The sequence below is a fragment of the Sus scrofa genome, chromosome 12 (assembly GCF_054392235.1).
Source record: "Sus scrofa isolate SSC_HxYL_T2T_F1_AM1 chromosome 12, Sscrofa_HxYL_maternal_Yorkshire_Landrace_v2.0, whole genome shotgun sequence".
Taxonomy (NCBI): domain Eukaryota; kingdom Metazoa; phylum Chordata; class Mammalia; order Artiodactyla; family Suidae; genus Sus; species Sus scrofa.
In genome coordinates, this window is record NC_139394.1 from 53,128,596 (window position 1) to 53,145,821 (window position 17,226).

Sequence of the window (17,226 nt, forward strand, 5' to 3'; positions counted from 1 at the left end):
TGTGTGTGTATACATATATATATATATACATATCTACATACATATGCATATATTTATATGTTTTTTAGGGCCACACCCATGGCATATGGAAGTTCCTGAAGCCAGGGGTCCAGCTGGAGCTGCAGTTGCTGGCCTATGCCACAGCCAAAGCAACACCAGATGCGAGCTGCATCTACCACCTACACCACAGCCTGTGGTAACATGGGATCCCCAACCCATTAAGCGAGGCCAGGGATTGAACCTGCATCCTCATGCGGTTCTTAACCTGCTGAGCTACAGTGGGAACTCCTATAATGATATACTTGTTTATGTGATTATTTGATGGCTTTTCTCCCCACAAAGCTTTAAACTCCAGGAGAGCAGGGATTGTCTCTTTTGCTTATTGTTGTCAGCACTCAGTAAATACTGAATTAATGAACAGATTTATGATTTTACCAGGAGTAGGTGGCCTGAATGGGTGAGATACTTTTGTTTCCCTTGCCCAGTCCAGCCTCCCAGATCCTTTCTCTGGGATGATTGTCCATCCGGAGGGTGGCTGGGACCATGTGAATGACCCTTGAGGTTCTGAAAGATCTAATCCTGACGTCTGACTCATGACCCCTGCCCCTGACTCCAGAGCAGCCTTTCTCCTGCTATGAACTCAACAAGTTCAATGTCTCAGTCCTTTAAGGGACTTGGAGAATAGAACCATGTCTGATGCTTGGATCCCCTGCCCAGCCTCTGCTTACATACCTCTGGTGACAGGGAACTCACTCCTTCCAAGTGGCTCCTTTCAACTTCAGACAACTAACTTTTTGAAAGTTTTCCCATCCATTGAGTTGAAACCTGCCCCTTGTAGCTGTTTCTTCATCAGGGAATTTTAATTGTGGCTCTCTGAAAACAGGGCTTTCCAGCAGAATGGGGCGGGGGGGGATATTTGGGGACTGGTACCTCTCATCTGTCATCTTCTATCACGGAGGGCCAACTCCCCAAAGGAGCCATGCAGAGCCCTGCCTGCGCACTTCCTCACTCCCTCCCATCTTACCCTCAGGTACGTGCAGGAAGGGCGGTTCCGAATTGAGGAGAGGACGCTGACAGCATTCCAGTGGCTCTACAGCCCGCAGCAGCACCGCATCCTCAGCCGCGCTGACCTTGAGTCTCCCTCCAGGTAAGGGGACCCCCTGCCCTTACTCTCCTTCTTCGGCTGGGCTCCAGGCCTCTCCAGATGGTGCTTACGCAGCCAGCCCCACTAAGGTCCATAAACTCGCAGTGGGGAACCACTGCACTCAGGGGTGGAGAGGCCTTCTAGGGTCCTTGAAGAGTTTGTCAGCCTGGGTGCTTGTCAAGCAGAGAAGACACTGTAGGAGCTCAGGGCAGAGTCTAGAGCTGGAGAGGGAAGGTCCTGCTATTTTTTTTTTTTTTTTTTTTTGCTTTTAGGGCCTTCACCCTTGGCATATGGAAGTTCCTAGGCTAGGGGTTGAATTGGAGCTACAGCTGCTGGGCTACACCGCAGGCTACAGCAATGTGGGATCCGAGCCGTTTCTGTGACGTACACCACAGCTCATGGCAACTCAGATCCTTAACCCACTGAGTGAGGCCAGGGATTGAACCTGAAACCTCATAGTTCCTAATCAGATTCGTTTTTGCTGTGTCATGATGGGAAATCCAGGTCCTGCTATTTTGAGTCTCAGACTAAGAAGACTGAGAAATGAGGAAATGCATCATTTCCTCATTTATTTTGTGGACAGAGATTAAGCATGTTCTTTTGCTAACATTGTGCCAGATGTTACCCTTGAACGGCTGAGCAGGTTGCATTTTGGGGTGATAGGCCAGGCTGCTGAAGGGACTCAGAGGGTGGGCTGGCCACCCATTTTCCTTTTGCCTTGTTCCAGGTCAGGCCCTGGCATTACAGTGTCTTGTCTTAAGGAAGACAAGGGTCCTGCCTCCATGGCACACATTCTAGTGGGAGAGACAGACTATAGACATATAGATAAGAGAATTTCCAGAGATGATCAGAGTGCTGAATACACTAAAACAGGACATCAGAGAAAGAGTGAGCATTGAGAGTTCCCATTGTGGTGCAGCGGAAACAAATCCGACTAGGAACCATGAGGTCGTGGGTTTGATCCCTGGCCTCGCTCAGTGGGTTCAGGATCCGGCATTGTTGTGAGCTGTGGTGTAGCTTGCAGATGTAGATCCAATGCGGGGCTTGGATCCCGCATTGCTGTGGCTGTGGTGTAGGCTGGTAGCTACAGCTCTGATTTGACCCCTAGCCCGGGAACCTCCATATGCCGCAATTGCCGTGGTGTATATATTAAAAAAAAAAAAAAAAAAAGAGTGACCAGTGGGTGTGTGGGAACTTTGGAAGAAGTGGACGGGCCTCTCTGGGAAGGTGACTGTTTTTTGTTTTTGTTTTGCTTTTCAGGGCTGCACCTGTGGCATATGGAGGTTCCCAGGGTAGTAATCTGAGCTACAGCTGCCGGCCTATGCCACAGCCGCAGCAGCACAGAATCTGAGCCTTGTCTGCAACCTACACCACAGCTCACGGCCACGCAGGGTCCTGAACCCACTGAGCGAGGCCAGGTATCGAACCCGCAACCTCATGGTTCCTAGTCAGATTTGTTTCTGCTGCGCCACGATGGGAACTTTGGGAAGGTGACATTTGTTTGAACTGGGTCTTGAAGGACACAAGGGGGCAGGCATATGGAGAAGCTGCTGGCGAGGGGTGCTGAATAAGTGCTGGGGAGGAGGCACAGGAGATGGGAAGGCGAACAGCAGTTACAAGGCCCTACCTATGTTCTAGAAGCAGAAAGCCATTGTGGCCAGAGCAGAATGAGGCCATGGCTAACAGCTGGGAGCGGTACAGATTTCCATGCAAGTAAAGGAAGGACTTTCTAGCATATAGAGTTGCTTGAGTACAGGGTGGGCTGCCCCCTGAGGGAGTGAGCTTCCCATTACTGAGGTGTGCAAGCTATGTTCGGAGGCCACCCTCTGTGGAGGTTATAGAGAAAGAGACTCAAGCTTCCTAGGGTACCTTTCCAGCCTTCAGCCCCTTTACGTTCAGGCACATCCTTGGTTTGGCCAAAGCTGGGAGCATGTCTGTTCAGTGAATGAATGAAAACTTGAGAGTGCCAGTTCCAAGGCTGGGCAGTTTCCTGGGCCCTGGCAGTCCTTGAGACCTCCCACTTCTAAGTTCACATAGTGCCGTACCTCGTCCCCTATCCCACCACAATCCCACCCAATCCCTATCCGAAAACCTACCCAACCCACTGGCGAGAGCTCCAGTGTCTTCCTGAATACACCAGGAACCCGTGGACCTCTCCCCACCTCCATTCCTCATTGGCCCCATCTTCCAGAAACTTCTGTGGGCAGGCGGGCTGTCCCTTCCTCTGCTCCCCTGGGTCCCTTGGGCGCGCCTGCCCCGCCCCGCGCCTTTGTTCCCGAGGAGCCGCCTCGGGCAGTCCCCTGACAGCGGCAACACGAGCATCCCGCGGGCGCCCGCACGGGGACTCACGGTCCCGGCTCCTTCTCCTGCCCCGGGTACCCGCCCCTCCATCTCCCCTCGCTCTCTGGCGGCGGCACAGGGTGAGCCGGGTGGGCACCGCCAGGACCAGGGCACGGGCCAGGCGGCGTAGGCGTTGCGGGGGTGCATCAACAGGGTCGGGCCTTAGCCCGGGATTGCCTTTCTGACGGCAAGTGAGAGGTGTCGGTGGCCGTGGGGAGCCCGCCAGGTGCGCCGGCGGCGGCGGCGGCGAGCGAGCTGCGGGAGAGGGGCGCCGCTTTGTGCGGGGCGAGTGGCTGCCGGGGTGCGCGCGTGCGCGCCGCAGTGACGGTGCGCGCGGCGGGGCGGGCGGCCAGGGCGGCCCGCGGCGGCGGCGGCGGCGGCGGCGGAGGAGGAGGGGGCTCGCGGCCGGATGGAGACTGGGGACGCCGCTGCTGCTGGCGCACCGGCCCGGAGAGCGGCCGCGGCTGACGGTTGCCACTGCGTCCACAGTGAGGAGTGAGCCCCAGGCGCCGGTGTCACAGAAGGTCAGCAGGATGGGGCTGGGGGTAATCCCGTAGTCAGCCTGGTATCAGGACGTGAGTCCTGGGTGGGACTGAATGTGGGATTGGGGGGTACGTTGTGAGTGCAAATGCATGTGGTTGCAACGAGCCCATGTGGACCTGTGTGAGCCTGGTGCCTCGACTCCATGGAGCGATTCAGCGTAATGGGCTGTGTTCCGGAGGTGGGGTGATTGTCCTCAGAAATTCACGCGGGTGGGGCATGGCGCACACACATCATGTCTGGGGTGGGTGTGTGTGCGTGAGTGAGATGTTGCTTAGACCGCGTCAGAGTCTCTGGCTAGAGAAGCTGACTGAGATGGAGGTGAGGTGGGGTGTTTACAGGTGGCGGTGAAAGGAAAAAGCCAGGACCCGCAGGAGAACCCGGTAGCTAGGCTGGGTCGGATGGTTTTTTTTTTTTTCCCCAAAGGGCAGAAACCCCACCCCATCCTCACTCCAACCTATGCCTGCTGCCGGGAGGGAAGCTAGGATTGTGGGGTGCTGTCTGAGAGTCCTTTTTTGGACCTTTGGGGCAGGGCCAGCCTTCAGCCTGATGCTCATTTCTGGAGGCCCTTCGTGGACGAGTGTGGGGGTGCCTGTACTGGGTGGAGGTCCAGGGTATGCTGGGTTCTGGACCTGGGAGCTGGTTGAGGGGGACATCCTTCTTTCTCCTCTTCTGTTTTCTATAGCTCCTCTACACCCTTCTTAACAAACCAAAGGGCATTTATATGCAAGTGGGGTTTGGGCTCTGAATGCCAGGATCTGCCTCTGTTGAGTGGTCCCCATCAGAGCAGACTGCCTGGGGAATAATAGGGTTGTCCCGGGCTGGGTGCCAGGGCTCTCTGGTTCTTTTCAGGCTTTGTGACCCTGTGACCGTCCCCTTAGTCCTTTAAGCCCTACGGGCCTCAGTTTCCCATGGAGAGGGGAGAAGGCACCCCCCTTCTTCCTGCTGCAGGGTGAGGATTAAGCGGAGGGCTCCAACGGCTGCCTGAGGCTGGGAGGCTGGGAGTGACTCAGGGCGTGTGAGGTCCCCAGCAGTAATTTTCCCCAGGAAAAGTCCCAGCACATCTCTGAGACTTGGGCAGGAGTTTGGGAAAGCTCTCCTCTCACCTCCAAGCAGGTGTGTTGGATTTTATGAGTCCAGGAGTGGGGCAGGTTGGGTGTTTGCTAGATCCGGCTGCTCAGGCTTCCAGAAGCGACTTCAGGTCCCCTGTCCTTTCTAAGATGTTGAAGAGTGGGGGTTGGGCAGGCTGTGGGGGGATTGGATAGGATGTGGGATGTGGAGTCACCCCATTTCTGGGCAGAGGCAGATGCTACAGTTGGGGAGGGCCAGGGCTAGGACTTCCACTTGGCCTGTTCAAGTCAATTTGACCCTCCTGCTGTGGTTCCCACCCCCTCTTCTCCCTCTTTCCCGTGACTCTGTCTGGGTCACGTGTGGCTGAGCCCCTGTGGTTCATAATGACTTGAACCAACCTTGAGGGAAGGGGACCTTGGCATGGATGGTGGTGGCAGCAGCAGAGTGCAGTGGTCAAGCACGAAGGCTCTGTGGTCCCACAGACCTGGGTTAAATCCCAGCTCTACCACTTAATCGCCTTGTCTCCACCTGTGTTCTCCCAAAGCAGAACCCCAGAGGTTTCCTTGGGACGTGGCCTCTGGGAACAAGGGTGGGGGCAGGGGGTATCAAGGAGAGAAAAAAATTGTCGCAAGGAGGCATTCTTGGTAATGCTCCCACTGCTCTGTCCTGGGAGGTCCCCCAAGGAGCCTTGCAGTATGTGTTTCAGAATGGCCCTGTTGGGGAGAGAAACGGGCAAATGTTCTATTCTGTCCGTGGACGTTAACTCCCACGTGCTTCCAGGCATGGGTGTCCCACGCTGCAGCTTCAAAGAAGGTCCCACTGGGTCCTCCGTGAAGCATGGCCCCGTGGCACCATAAACCTGTTGCTCGAAGCCTGCAGGGAACCAGTTGTTGTAGAAGTGGCTGGAGGAAGAAGTGGGGTCAGGAGAGTTGGAAATACACACTGATGTGTCTGACACCGCATGACCTTGGGCAAATTGCCTGTTCTCTCTGCGCCTCAGTTTCCTTATCTGGGGGTTGTGGAAATTAAATAAGGTATTTACTAGATTTTTGAACGTGTCGATGGGTCCAGAGCGGGGGCCCCATGAATGGGGTGTTTCAGTGTATTTGGGAGGCCAACACATTCATTTACTTAAGTGGAGGAGGAGACTGGATTAGGTGACCTCGAAGGATCTCCTTCTTGGTCAGAGAATTTGGGGCTCAGGGGCCAGACACCTGACCTGGTCAGTTCCTCCTGGAGTTGTGGCCATATTTCCAGACTCTCTGAATGGTTCTGCTTCACAGTCTATGAAGTGGAGGCAACAGTGCCCTGCCCCTGAGCTGGCTGCTCAAATGTGCCTTTCCCTGGGTTCTGTCCCTTGGAGGACATGGGAGCCCGGTGGATGGGCAGAGGTGGGGAGGGGAGCAAGCAGCCAAGAAGCAGGTGCTTGAAGGAGGAGTCATGGGAGGGTGAATGCTGGCGTTTGGAGCTGGCAGATGGTCGTGGGCACTGGTCTGGGCCACAGTCAGTGGGGAGGACAGGGCAGGGGGTGTGGAGGAGGAGGGCGAGAGAAAACAGAGAACAGGAAGGGAGGGGAGAGCGGGTTTGCAGTGTGGACCAGAATGAAGGAGGACCCAGGGCTTGGGGCGAGTTGGGCAGCCTTGGTGCCCAGGGAGTGGGTGTATCTGGAGTGGCAGGGAGAGGCTGCGCCTGTGGGAGAGTGATGGGCTGGTGTGAGGGAAGGGACGGCACTGGTGGAGGATTAGTTGGGGATCCTTGGGCATAAACCAGGGCAGGCATCAGATCAGAGGACAGCACCTATAAGCCTCCTCCTTTTCCTTTTTCCCAGTGCATCTACCTGCCCCTCCTGGGCCACCACCCACTCTGGCAGGTGAGGTGCTGTCTGCAAACACTTGGGTCCCATCCAGTGTCACGACTGCAGAAGGCAAGGATGTGCCTCTGCCAAGACCTGTTGCCATGGTGACCCTTGTCTTCCCATCCTCTCCCACCTCTGAGCAACGTGCCCTCCCTGCGGGGAAGGTGTATAGTGGGGAAGATGTCTAGTTGCCTCTTGCTTGGGCAGGGGCAGCTCGGGCTGGCAACACGAAGGTCAGGGTGTCCATCCCTCTGCCTTCAGGCAAAGTCACACCCAGCCTAGGCTGGGCAAGTACAGCAGCTACTACCTTCACTGACAGTCATTTAAAGACTCCTCTGACCTCTGCAATTTGTAATGCCAGCCTGTCTATCTCCTTCTCCCCCTTTTTTTCCCTTTTTCAGCCGCACCGTGGCATATGGAAGTTCCTGGGCCAGGGATCGAATCCTAGCCACATCTATGACCTATGCTACAGCAACCCCAGATCATTAACCCACTGCACCCCAGTGGGAACTCCCAGCTCCTCCCCCCCTTTTTTCCCACTTCCGTATATTTTATTTTTTTAATTTCATGATTTAAATTTTTTCCATTATAGTTGGTTTGCCGTGTTCTGTCCTCCCCCCCCCCCTTTTTTTTTGTTGTTGTTGTTGTTGCTGTTATTGTTGCTATTTCTTGGGCCGCTCCTGCGGCATATGGAGGTTCCCAGGCTAGGGGTTGAATCGGAGCTGCAGCCACCGGCCTACGCCAGAGCCACAGCAACGCGGGATCCGAGCCGGGTCTGCAACCTACACCACAGCTCACGGCAACGCCGGATCATTAACCCACTGAGCAAGGGCAGGGACCGAACCCGCAACCTCATGGTTCCTAGTCGGATTCGTTAACCACTGCGCCACGACGGGAACTCCCTGTCCTCCCCCTTTAAAGAGCCAGATGACCACTCTCTTCTTGCTCACACTTCTTCCAATGGTTCAGTGCTTCTCTAGTGGGAAGTTCTACATCATGTCTGATCTCAGTCTGCCATGCTGCACTTTTTTTTTTTTTAAACTCTCTTTGCCACAACCTTTCACAGACTTCCAGATAAGTTATAAGGAGATTCTGCTTTACCTGCTCAAGATGCAAAGTGGCTTTTGGGGCTCCCAAGGCAGGTGGGACACCAAGGCAAGGATTGTGCTCTCAGGAACCTGGCCTGAGACTTGGCTTGGGTTCTGGACTTGTAGCTTGCTCTCAGGGCCAGCTGGTATCCCACCCGCTTCCCTAGTTCAGATCCAGGGCTGTCAGCCTCCTTCCTGGATCATGCTGGGTGTGCTGGCTGGGCCCTGCCAGGTCTGGGTTAGCAGATGGCCTCAAGCATGGGCACCTGGGGGACCCTGCCAGTAAGATGAATGGTAGTGAGCAAGAGCTGGATGGGCACAGAGAGGTACACCTGTTTGTGTATGCACATGTGTTCGTGGAGGGCGTATTGCTGGATCCATGTGTCTGCGCATTTCTGTGTGGTTACCTGTGGTCCTTTGATGTCTCTGTGGGCTTTCGTGTGTGCTCTGGCTTATCTGTGTTCTTTTCTCTGGGTATGTGTGTTGGCCACCCACCGAGCCCTCTTCAGGGTCCTTGAGGGTGTGCCGGTCTGATGGCAGGTGGTATTTTATCCAGCAGGATTTCCTGGCCCCCTGAGGTGCCTGGGTCTTCTGCCCTGCCCAGCTCTGCCCTCTCTCAGGATTCCTCCCTCTGCCTTAAGAACGTTGCTTCTCCTCCCCTGGCAGTGTGGGTGCCTGTGCTGTTTGGGTGGGGCCTGGGGAGCGACAACCAGTTCAATCTCCTGCCCCATCCTTCGAGCTCTGAGCCGAGGGTGACGGGTGGGTGAGCCCTGGGTGGAGGAGATGAGTCAGGATGGCTGCAGCGCGTGGGCGGAAGCCAGACTGTGTGTCAACATCTCCAGGGAGGTGCGTTCCCCCATCGTCCGTGACTTGGGCACCGGTGCAGCAGTGGGAGGGCTCCTTAACCCCCCCATATCCATAGTCTCTTCCCTCATAGCCATGCCTGGCCCAGTTTCTGATGGGAGAGCAGCATGCTGTCTGGAGCTCCAGGCATCCCACTGGCAGCCTTGGCCTCAGCATAATCATTTAAAGTTATGGAAAAAAAAAATTATGGCGCTCTTCCTGTGCCAGACCCTGGACTCACACGATACATGTATTAGCTCACTGGATCCTCAGAATAATCCTACGAGGTGGATTCTGAAAGCATCTCCGACTTGTGAGGAAGTAGAGGCTCAGAGAGGCTGGCTCACTTCCACAAGGTCATCCAGCTAAAAATTAGTGGAGCCCGGAGTCCTGTTTGCTCTTGACACTTGCTGCTGCTCCCTCCACTCTTCACAAAGTTGGATCCATCTCATCTTTACAGTTCCCCCTTCAGAGAGGCCGACTCGGATGATCTTGTCTAAATAGGGCTCCCCACCCCCTCAGTCTCCCCTTCCTATCACTCTATTGTAAATACTTGTGCAGCGTGGATTATCCCTCTCTCCTCCTCCACCTCCCCATTCCCTAGTTCCCCCAGCAGGGATTTGTCTGTCTTGGTCACTGAACTATCCTCAGCACTAGCAGAGCGCCTGACACACCGTAGGGATGTAACCGGCACGTGATGGATGGATGAAGGTAGGTCTGCCTGCAGACCCAAGCCCCCTACCCCTCCTCTACACCATCTCTCATGGCAGGGGCTGCCGCAGGGTGGCCAGGAGCACAGCTCTGGAGGCAGCTCGCTTGGTTCACTGTTCTGGTTATCTGATGCTGCACAATAAACCACCCAGCTTATGGCCTGAAACAGTGATGTTTATTTTGCTCAGGAATCTGCAGTTTGGGCGGGGCTTGTGGGGATTCTTGGATCTGCTCTGCCATTGTCTCCTGGGGTGGCTCAAAGTCTAGACGATGGAATTACCTGAAGATTCAATCGGTCATAGGTCTGGCGGCTCAAGAAAAGGCAAAAAGACAAAAAAAAAAAAAAAAAGGATCCACATGGATCCAAGAGGAGGGAACATATGCTCCGCTGCTTGAATGGAGGGATGTTAGTGTCACGTGGTGAGAAGCGCATGTGGGATGGGGGGTATATTGTGGGGTGGTGGGGCTTTGGAAAGTATAGTCTACCACAGACACTTTTTTTTTTTCCCGGCCACACCCACAGCATGCAGAAATTCCCAGGCCAGAGCCTGAACCTGCATCACAGCAGTGACAAGGCCGGATCCTTAACCATTAGGCCCCCAGGGAAGTCCAGCTGTTATTCTTTATTTTTTTATTTTTTATTTTTTGTCTTTTTGCCATTTTCTTGGGCCACTCCTGCGGCATATGGAGGTTCCCAGGCTAGGGGTCGAATCGGAGCTGTCGCCACCAGCCTACGCCAGAGCCACAGCAACGCAGGATCCGAGCCGCGTCTGCGACCTACACCACAGCCCACGGCAACGCCGGATCCTTAACCCACTGAGCAAGGGCAGGGATCGAACCCGTAACCTCATGGTTCCTAGTCGGATTCGTTAACCACTTCGCCCCGACGGGAACTCCCAGCCGTTATTCTTTATAGATGAACAAAGTAAGGTGGAGGGAGTTTACGAGATTTCCGCACAGGTACATTTAACTTCAGAATAAGGGCTGGAACGCATGTATTCTGACAGCGGGTGGTTGTTGCTCATCTCCTGCCATGCGGAGAATTCCTCCAGCCCTCAATCGCTTTTGTCAGGGAGCAATATGGCTGCCATCCTAGAAACGCAAGCAAGGAGATGCCCCCTTTCCCTCCTTGCACTACTCAAACTAGCCCATAGAGGGCGCTGATGCCCGCCTTCTTGTCGGTCTGGCGCAGGAAGCTTCGGGTGAGGCTCTGCAGAGGTCCTGGGAGGGTTGGGCGTGACCAGCTGAATGGCGAAGAGTAAGAGCTGGCTTCGTGATCTCCTTTAGTGAGAATCGTCCTCAGAAAGGTCCCAGTGCCCAAGCTTTCCACACAGATAACTCCAGGGCCACCAAAGATAGTGGGAGTAGTGTAGTGGATTTCATTCCAATGTTTCTCACTGGCTTAGACTCATCTGGGGAGTTTGTTAAAGATACAGATTCCGGAGTTCCCGTTGTGGCTCAGTGGTTAACGAATCCGACTCGGAACCATGAGGTTGCGGGTTCGATCCCTGGCCTTGCTCAGTGGGTTAAGGATCCAGTGTTGCCGTGAGCTGTGGTGGAGGTTGCAGATGCGGCTTAGATCCCGTGCTGCTGTGGCTCTGGTGTAGGCTGGTGGCTACAGCTCCAATTAGACCCCTGGCCTGGGAATCTCCATATGCCGCGGGAGCGGCCCTAGAAAAGGCAAAAAGACAAAAGACAAAAAAGATGCAGATTCCTTGGCCCCACCCCAGAACAATGGGATCCAAATTTTAGCAGTCCCATTGCCCAACTGGTCTGTAGGTCTGTGCCAGGGATCACTCTGAAAGCTTAACACACATATATTAACTCATTTACCCCTTCCAATAGCACTGTGAGGCAGTTACTATTAGCATCCCCGTTTTATTTTATTAAAAATTATTTTTTATTTTTTACTTTTAATCTTTTAAGGGCCACACCCACGGCATATGGAGTTTCCCAGGCTAGGGGTCAAGTCGGAGCTACAGCTGCCGGCCTACACCGCAGCCACAGCAACGTGGGATCTGAGCCGCATCTGGGATCTACAGCACAGCTCACGGCAACGCCAGATCCTTAACCCACTGAGGAAGGCTGGGGATCGAACCTGCGTCCTCATGATTACTAGTCGGGTTCCTTGGATACTACTTGGGTTCTTTGGATACTAGTCGGGTTTCAGTGAACAAGACAGAGCCATGATGGGAACTCCTGCAGTCAGATTCTTAACCCACTGCACTATGGCGTGAATTCCTAAAATGTCATTCTTTTTTATGGCTAAGTAGTATTCCATTGTGTGTGTGTGTGTGTGTGTGTGTGTGTGTGTGTGTGTGTGTACTACATCTTTATTCATCTGTTGATGGACACAGGCATTCCAATACTTAATTTTTTTATTTTTATTTTTTTATGAGAGGAGGAGCCAATGTAATGGCTAGTCTTTATTGGAAAGAAGAAACTTTACAGCGCCCCTTGAGTGAGTGAGTGCAGGGGCTCGGTGGGCCAGCTGGGGCAACAGCTTGTAATGGGCTCCACAGCTAGGACATCGCTGAGTCTCACCTTGGTGTACCCAGAACCAGATGACGGCCCTGTTGTCGTCTTCACAGATGCAGCCCACTATCTGCTTGTTGGGGATGGAGGGAGACTAAATGAGGGTCTTCCTTGGTACGTGAGGCTGCCTTTGGGGCAAGCATATTGTATGGGTCCCGTCCCTTGCGGGCGGCCGTCCTGACATCCCTCTCCAGCCCGTGTCAGTAGGAACGCCGCCTCCAAATGCCACAGAGCGCTCCACGGCGGCCAGTCCTCCAGCTCTGTGGAGTAGCCTTGAAGCCCTCATGCTCACTACAGATCAGGTCTTCCAATACTTTAAATCATCTCTGGATTGCATATAATACCTAATGCAGTGTAAATGGTATGTAAAGAGTTACCGGTCTGGCAAATTCAAGTTTTGGAATTTTCTGCAAAATTTTTTCCTGAATTTTTTCCATCTGGGGGTTGAACCTACAGATGTGGAACCCCTGGATACGATGGGCCCCCTGCATTTCTGCACCCTCTTTGTATTGGCTGAGACAAACTGTGCTGTTGAGAGATGTCTTTCTCTAGCCTAGGTCTTCTGGTGGTAATTTATGTCCTTCCTGGTGTTTTCTAGTTATGACAGCAATGAGCTGGAGACCCTCAAAAGTACAACTTGGCACCTATCTCTGATTTTTTTCCCCTTGGGATTTCTAGGTCATGCATATTTAGAAAACCCTTTTTGGAGTTCTTTTGTGGTGCAGTGGGTTAAGGATCCAGTGTTGTCACTGTAGCGGCCTGGGTCACTGCTGTGGCTTGGGTTTGATCCCTGGCCCCAGAACCTCCATGTGCTGCAGGCGCCTTCCCCCCCCACCACCAGTAAAGAAATTAAAAAATTAAAACCCCTTTTTGGGGAGTTCCTGTTACAGTGCAGTGGAAATTAACCTGACTAGTATCCATGAGGATGCAGGTTTGCTCCCTGGCCTCGCTCAGTGGGTCTGGGATCTGGCATTGCCGTGAGCTGTGGTGTAGGTTGCAGATGAAGCTTGGATCTGGGATGGCTGTGGTTGTGGCATGGGCCAGCAGCTGTAGCTCCAATTTAACCTCTGGCCTGGGAACTTCCATATGGTTTTTGGTGTGGCCCCAAAAAGCAAGCAAGCAAACAAACAAAAAAACTTTTTTTTTTTTTTTTTGTCTTTTTGCTATTTCTTGGGCCGCTCCCGCGGCATATGGAGGTTCCCAGGCTAGGGGTCTAATCGGAGCTGTAGTCACCTGCCTACGCCAGAGCCACAGCAACGCAGGATCCGAGCCGCGTCTGCGACCTACACCACAGCTCACGGCAACGCCGGATCCTTAACCCACTGAGCAAGGGCAGGGACCGAACCCGCAACCTCATGGTTCCTAGTCGGATTTGTTAACCACTGCGCCACGACGGGAACTCCAAAAAACCTTTTTATTGAAGCATAATAATAATACATAGCTGCGCACAGGTTTTAAGTGTGCAGGTTGATGTATTTCCACAAACTCGACATTCCCGTGTGAAACCAACACCCAGATCCCCATAGCGGCTGTGATCTGCACTGTAGAAGTCCCTTGGCATGTGTGTAAGGATTCTGATGTGTACTGTCAGATTTCCTCCAGCAAAGTGGTATATTGATCTCCTTGGAGTTTTCTTTTCTTTTTTTTTCTTTTTTTTGGCTGCACTTGTGGCATGCGGAAGTTCCCTGGCCAGGGATCGAACCCACACTGAAGCAGTGATAACACCGAGTATTTAACTGTTAGGCCACCAGGGAACTCCATCCTTGGAGTTTTCTTACTTAAGATTGAAAGGTAAACTCTTTGCTTAAAAGCAGGGTGGATGGAAGACCCATGTGGAGTCAGACACTGAAAGAGAGAGACCTGGGTTCTCCCTTTTTAGGGCAAAACACACCTTCAGGGTAGAAGAGGTGATCTCAGGCCTGGGATCAGCAGCTAGTTCCAGCTCTAAATAGTTTAAGAAGGTTTTAAAGAAATGAGCTTTCGGGGAGTTCTCGTTGTGGCTCAGTGGTTAACAAATCTGACTAGGAACCATGAGGTTGCAGGTTCGATCCCTGGCCTTGCTCAGGGGCTTAACGATCCGGCGTTGCCGTGAGCTGTGGTGTAGGTGGCAGATGTGGCTCGGATCTGGTGTTGCTGTGGCTGTGGTGTAGGCCGGTGGCTACAGCTCCGATTAGACCCCTAGCCTGGGAACCTCCATATGCCGTGGGAGCGGCCCTAGAAAAGGCAAAAAGACAAAAAAAGAAATGAGCTTTTGTAGCTTCCTTCTTTCTGCTCTTCTTTTCTTTCTTTTTTCTTTTTTCTTTTTAGGGCCATGCTGTCAGTGTATGGAGGTTCCCAGGCTAGGGGTCCAATCGGAGCTACAGCTGCCAGCCTATACCACAGCCACAGCACTCAGCATCTGAGCTGCATCTGGGACCTACACCACAGCTCACGGCCACTCCAGATCCTTAACCCACTGAGTGAGGCCAGGGATTGAACCCGCAACCTCATGGTTCCTAATTGGATTCCTTTCCCCTACGCCACGATGGGAACTCCTTCCTGCTCTTCTTTATCTTCTTTCTTCTTCTTCACAACCCATCTTTTTTTTTTTTTAACACCTTTTCTTTAAATTATACCATGTTCTCAGTTAAAAAAAAAAAAAATCAAGCGGCACAGGAGGACATAAAGTGGAAAGTTTCTTCCCCTCAGATTTGCAGTTCCAAGCCCATTCTTCAGAGGTTACCAGTCTTGGACAATTGCTTCTGTTTTCTTCCAGAAACTCTCTAGGCATATATAAGAATTTACATATTTATTTAAACTAATAGGATCCTGTTATATGAGCTGTTCAGGGTGTCTTTTTTCTTTTTTTTTTTATGGCCGAACCTGTGACACACAGAGGTTCCCAGGCCAGGGGTCAAATCAGAGCCACAGCTGCCAGCCTACACCCCAGCCACCTCAATGTGGAATCCGAGCCATGTCTGCGACCTACACCCCAGCTCACAGCAACGCCAGATCCTTAACCCACTGAGTGAGGCCAGGGATCGAACCCGCAACCTCATGGATACTAGTTGGGTTCGTAACCTGCTGAGTGCCAGTGGGAACTCTCTGTGCACTTAAAATTTTGATTAATGTTGCCAAATATTTGTGCACTAATGGTGGGCTGCCTGTCTCCTTACATTCTCACATCATTATCAAGTTTTGTTTTTTTTTTTTTGTCTTTTTGCTATTTCTTTGGGCCGCTTCCTGTGGCATATGGAGGTTCCCAGGCTAGGGGTCTAATCGGAGCTGTTGCCACCAGCCTAGGCCAGAGCCACAGCAATGTGGGATCCGAGCCGCATCTGCAACCTACACCACAGCTCACGGCAACGCCGGATCGTTAACCCACTGAGCAAGGGCAGGGACCGAACCTGCAACCTCATGGTTCCTAGTCAGATTCGTTAACCACTGAGCCACGACGGGAACTCCAAGTTTTTTTTTTTTTTTTTTTTTAACTCTTCCTATTTGGTGGGTAAAAATTATACCTTATTATTAGTTAAAAATAATTTAAAATCATGGTACATGATGTCGCTTCTTTGGCCCACAACCGTGAATTGCCAGGAGGTCTCTTGGTAGACTGGCGTTGCTGAACAAATCAGAGTAAATTGTGCAATCATTGCATGTTGGGGTCCTGCTCTTGGAACCGTTTTCATAAGCACTTCTCTTGCAATTTTTTGGGTCATCGTCTTGCTTTTCAGCACTTGTGCAATGGGAAATTCAGTCTGGCCCTTGAGACAGTGTGAGGGGGAAGTGATGAGGACTCTGTAAATCAAGATGCGGATGTTAGATGTCATTTTAGCTCCATCCCAAGGTGTGGGTTCCCAACTGAGGTGGGTCCGCTGGTTGTGAATGCCACGGCGCCCTGTTTTCCCGGAGATCCTAGTGTCCTTCTCTGCCCCTGTGCTTTGTCCTCCACGGGTCATAAAGGAAGCAGAGGCCAATCTAGCCTCCCCATTGAGGCAAGGTCAATGGAAGCCTCCAAAGACAGGTGACCCACTCCAGGTGATCCAGTGGTGGAACTGGGAGGAGAGCTGAACCCTATGGGGTGGGTACTGATGCCAGTTCACGCAGTCTGGACTGGGGGAGGACCTAGGCTGAATGATCTAGCGCCCGAGTCTCTCAGCATCTGTTTCCTGAGTTTCCTGTAACTGCCTCCTCCCCACGCCTGGGGAAGGAGCTTGTCTTGTCTTTCAGCTCCCATTGGCGGCTATGAGGACAGAGCTGCCCAAGTTGAGGAAACCACACTGACTGTTCCCTCCCTGCTACCCCCAAGGGTCTGCAGACACGATGGAGGGGTGCTGGCAGGGGCCTGGGCTGCCTCTCCTCCCCTGATCCCAAGCAGCTTTCTCGGCTCCACGTTCCTCTAGAGCCCAAAGAACTGATTGGGTTCCCTGGAGCGCTCTGTCCCAGGTTGGGGCTCTGGCTGGGTCTTACCCCCTCAGCTGGGCCAGAAACACCCACAGGCCTCCACCAGGGAAGTCAGGGCCTTGTGACGGGGTGACCCAAAGTGGGCCCTTCCTCTGTGGAAGGGCGAGGAGCAACCTCAGGAGAGAAGGAGCCCATCTGGCCACGTGTTGGGAGGACTTGGGCAGCTGCTCTTTCCTGCTTTGTCATTGCTCTTTCCTGGCTGCTGAGCTGGGCTTTGCTTTCAGGGCCTTAGTTTCCCTATCTGTAAAATGTGCCTTGAATCAGCTTAGCATTTCGGTAGGTTCCAGAGTCCTGGGGGCAGGTTTGATCTGATGCTACAGATCATTGTGCAGCACGACGACTGGGAACTTGGGCTCCGGAGGTAGAGCGAGCTCTGCCACCATCAGGCTGGATAAATTTCGTCATGTTCCTTAACCTCTCTGTGCCCCCCATGACCCCATCTGTAAAATGGGCCTAACGTTGTGCCGTCTCAGGGGCGGCTGTGAGATGGAAAGGTCAGCGCTGGCCCGTAGTCAGCTCCCAGATCCAGGTCCCCCTGTCCCTGTAATTTGTCCTCATTTCCACCCTGAGTGCCAGCGAGCTGAGTCAGCCCACGTCTGGGAGGAAGCCGGGCTGCTCTTGTTGGGGCAGGGGGCTGGGCCTGGCACACAGAATGC

The 17,226-nt window shown here is 53.1% G+C and overlaps 1 protein-coding gene and 1 long non-coding RNA gene across 12 annotated transcripts in view; one reads left to right on the forward strand and one right to left on the reverse strand.

The window, feature by feature from the left end:
* Positions 1-17,226, forward strand: part of RAP1GAP2 (RAP1 GTPase activating protein 2) — a 212,785-nt gene that overhangs the window by 9,856 nt on the left and 185,703 nt on the right. For 5 of the 11 annotated variants that reach the window (XR_014821523.1, XM_021067642.2, XM_021067649.2 and 2 more), the window contains exon 1: positions 3,848-4,008. Coding sequence is in view for 1 of the 11 variants with exons in the window: in XM_021067635.2 (XP_020923294.1) it covers positions 1,031-1,147 (117 nt within the window). In the remaining 10 variants the exon portion in view is untranslated. Of the gene's footprint in view, positions 1-1,030; positions 1,148-3,421; positions 3,565-3,847; positions 4,009-17,226 lie in introns of those variants that run through there. The other 6 variants (XR_014821518.1, XM_021067635.2, XM_084985484.1 and 3 more) reach the window with 2 other exon arrangements.
* On the reverse strand, positions 3,836-12,984 carry LOC146398317 (uncharacterized). Its single transcript, XR_014821673.1, has 3 exons — positions 11,531-12,984; positions 7,850-9,896; positions 3,836-7,557 (listed from the first exon to the last, which is right to left on the reverse strand). It is a non-coding gene; the product is annotated as an uncharacterized LOC146398317 (long non-coding RNA).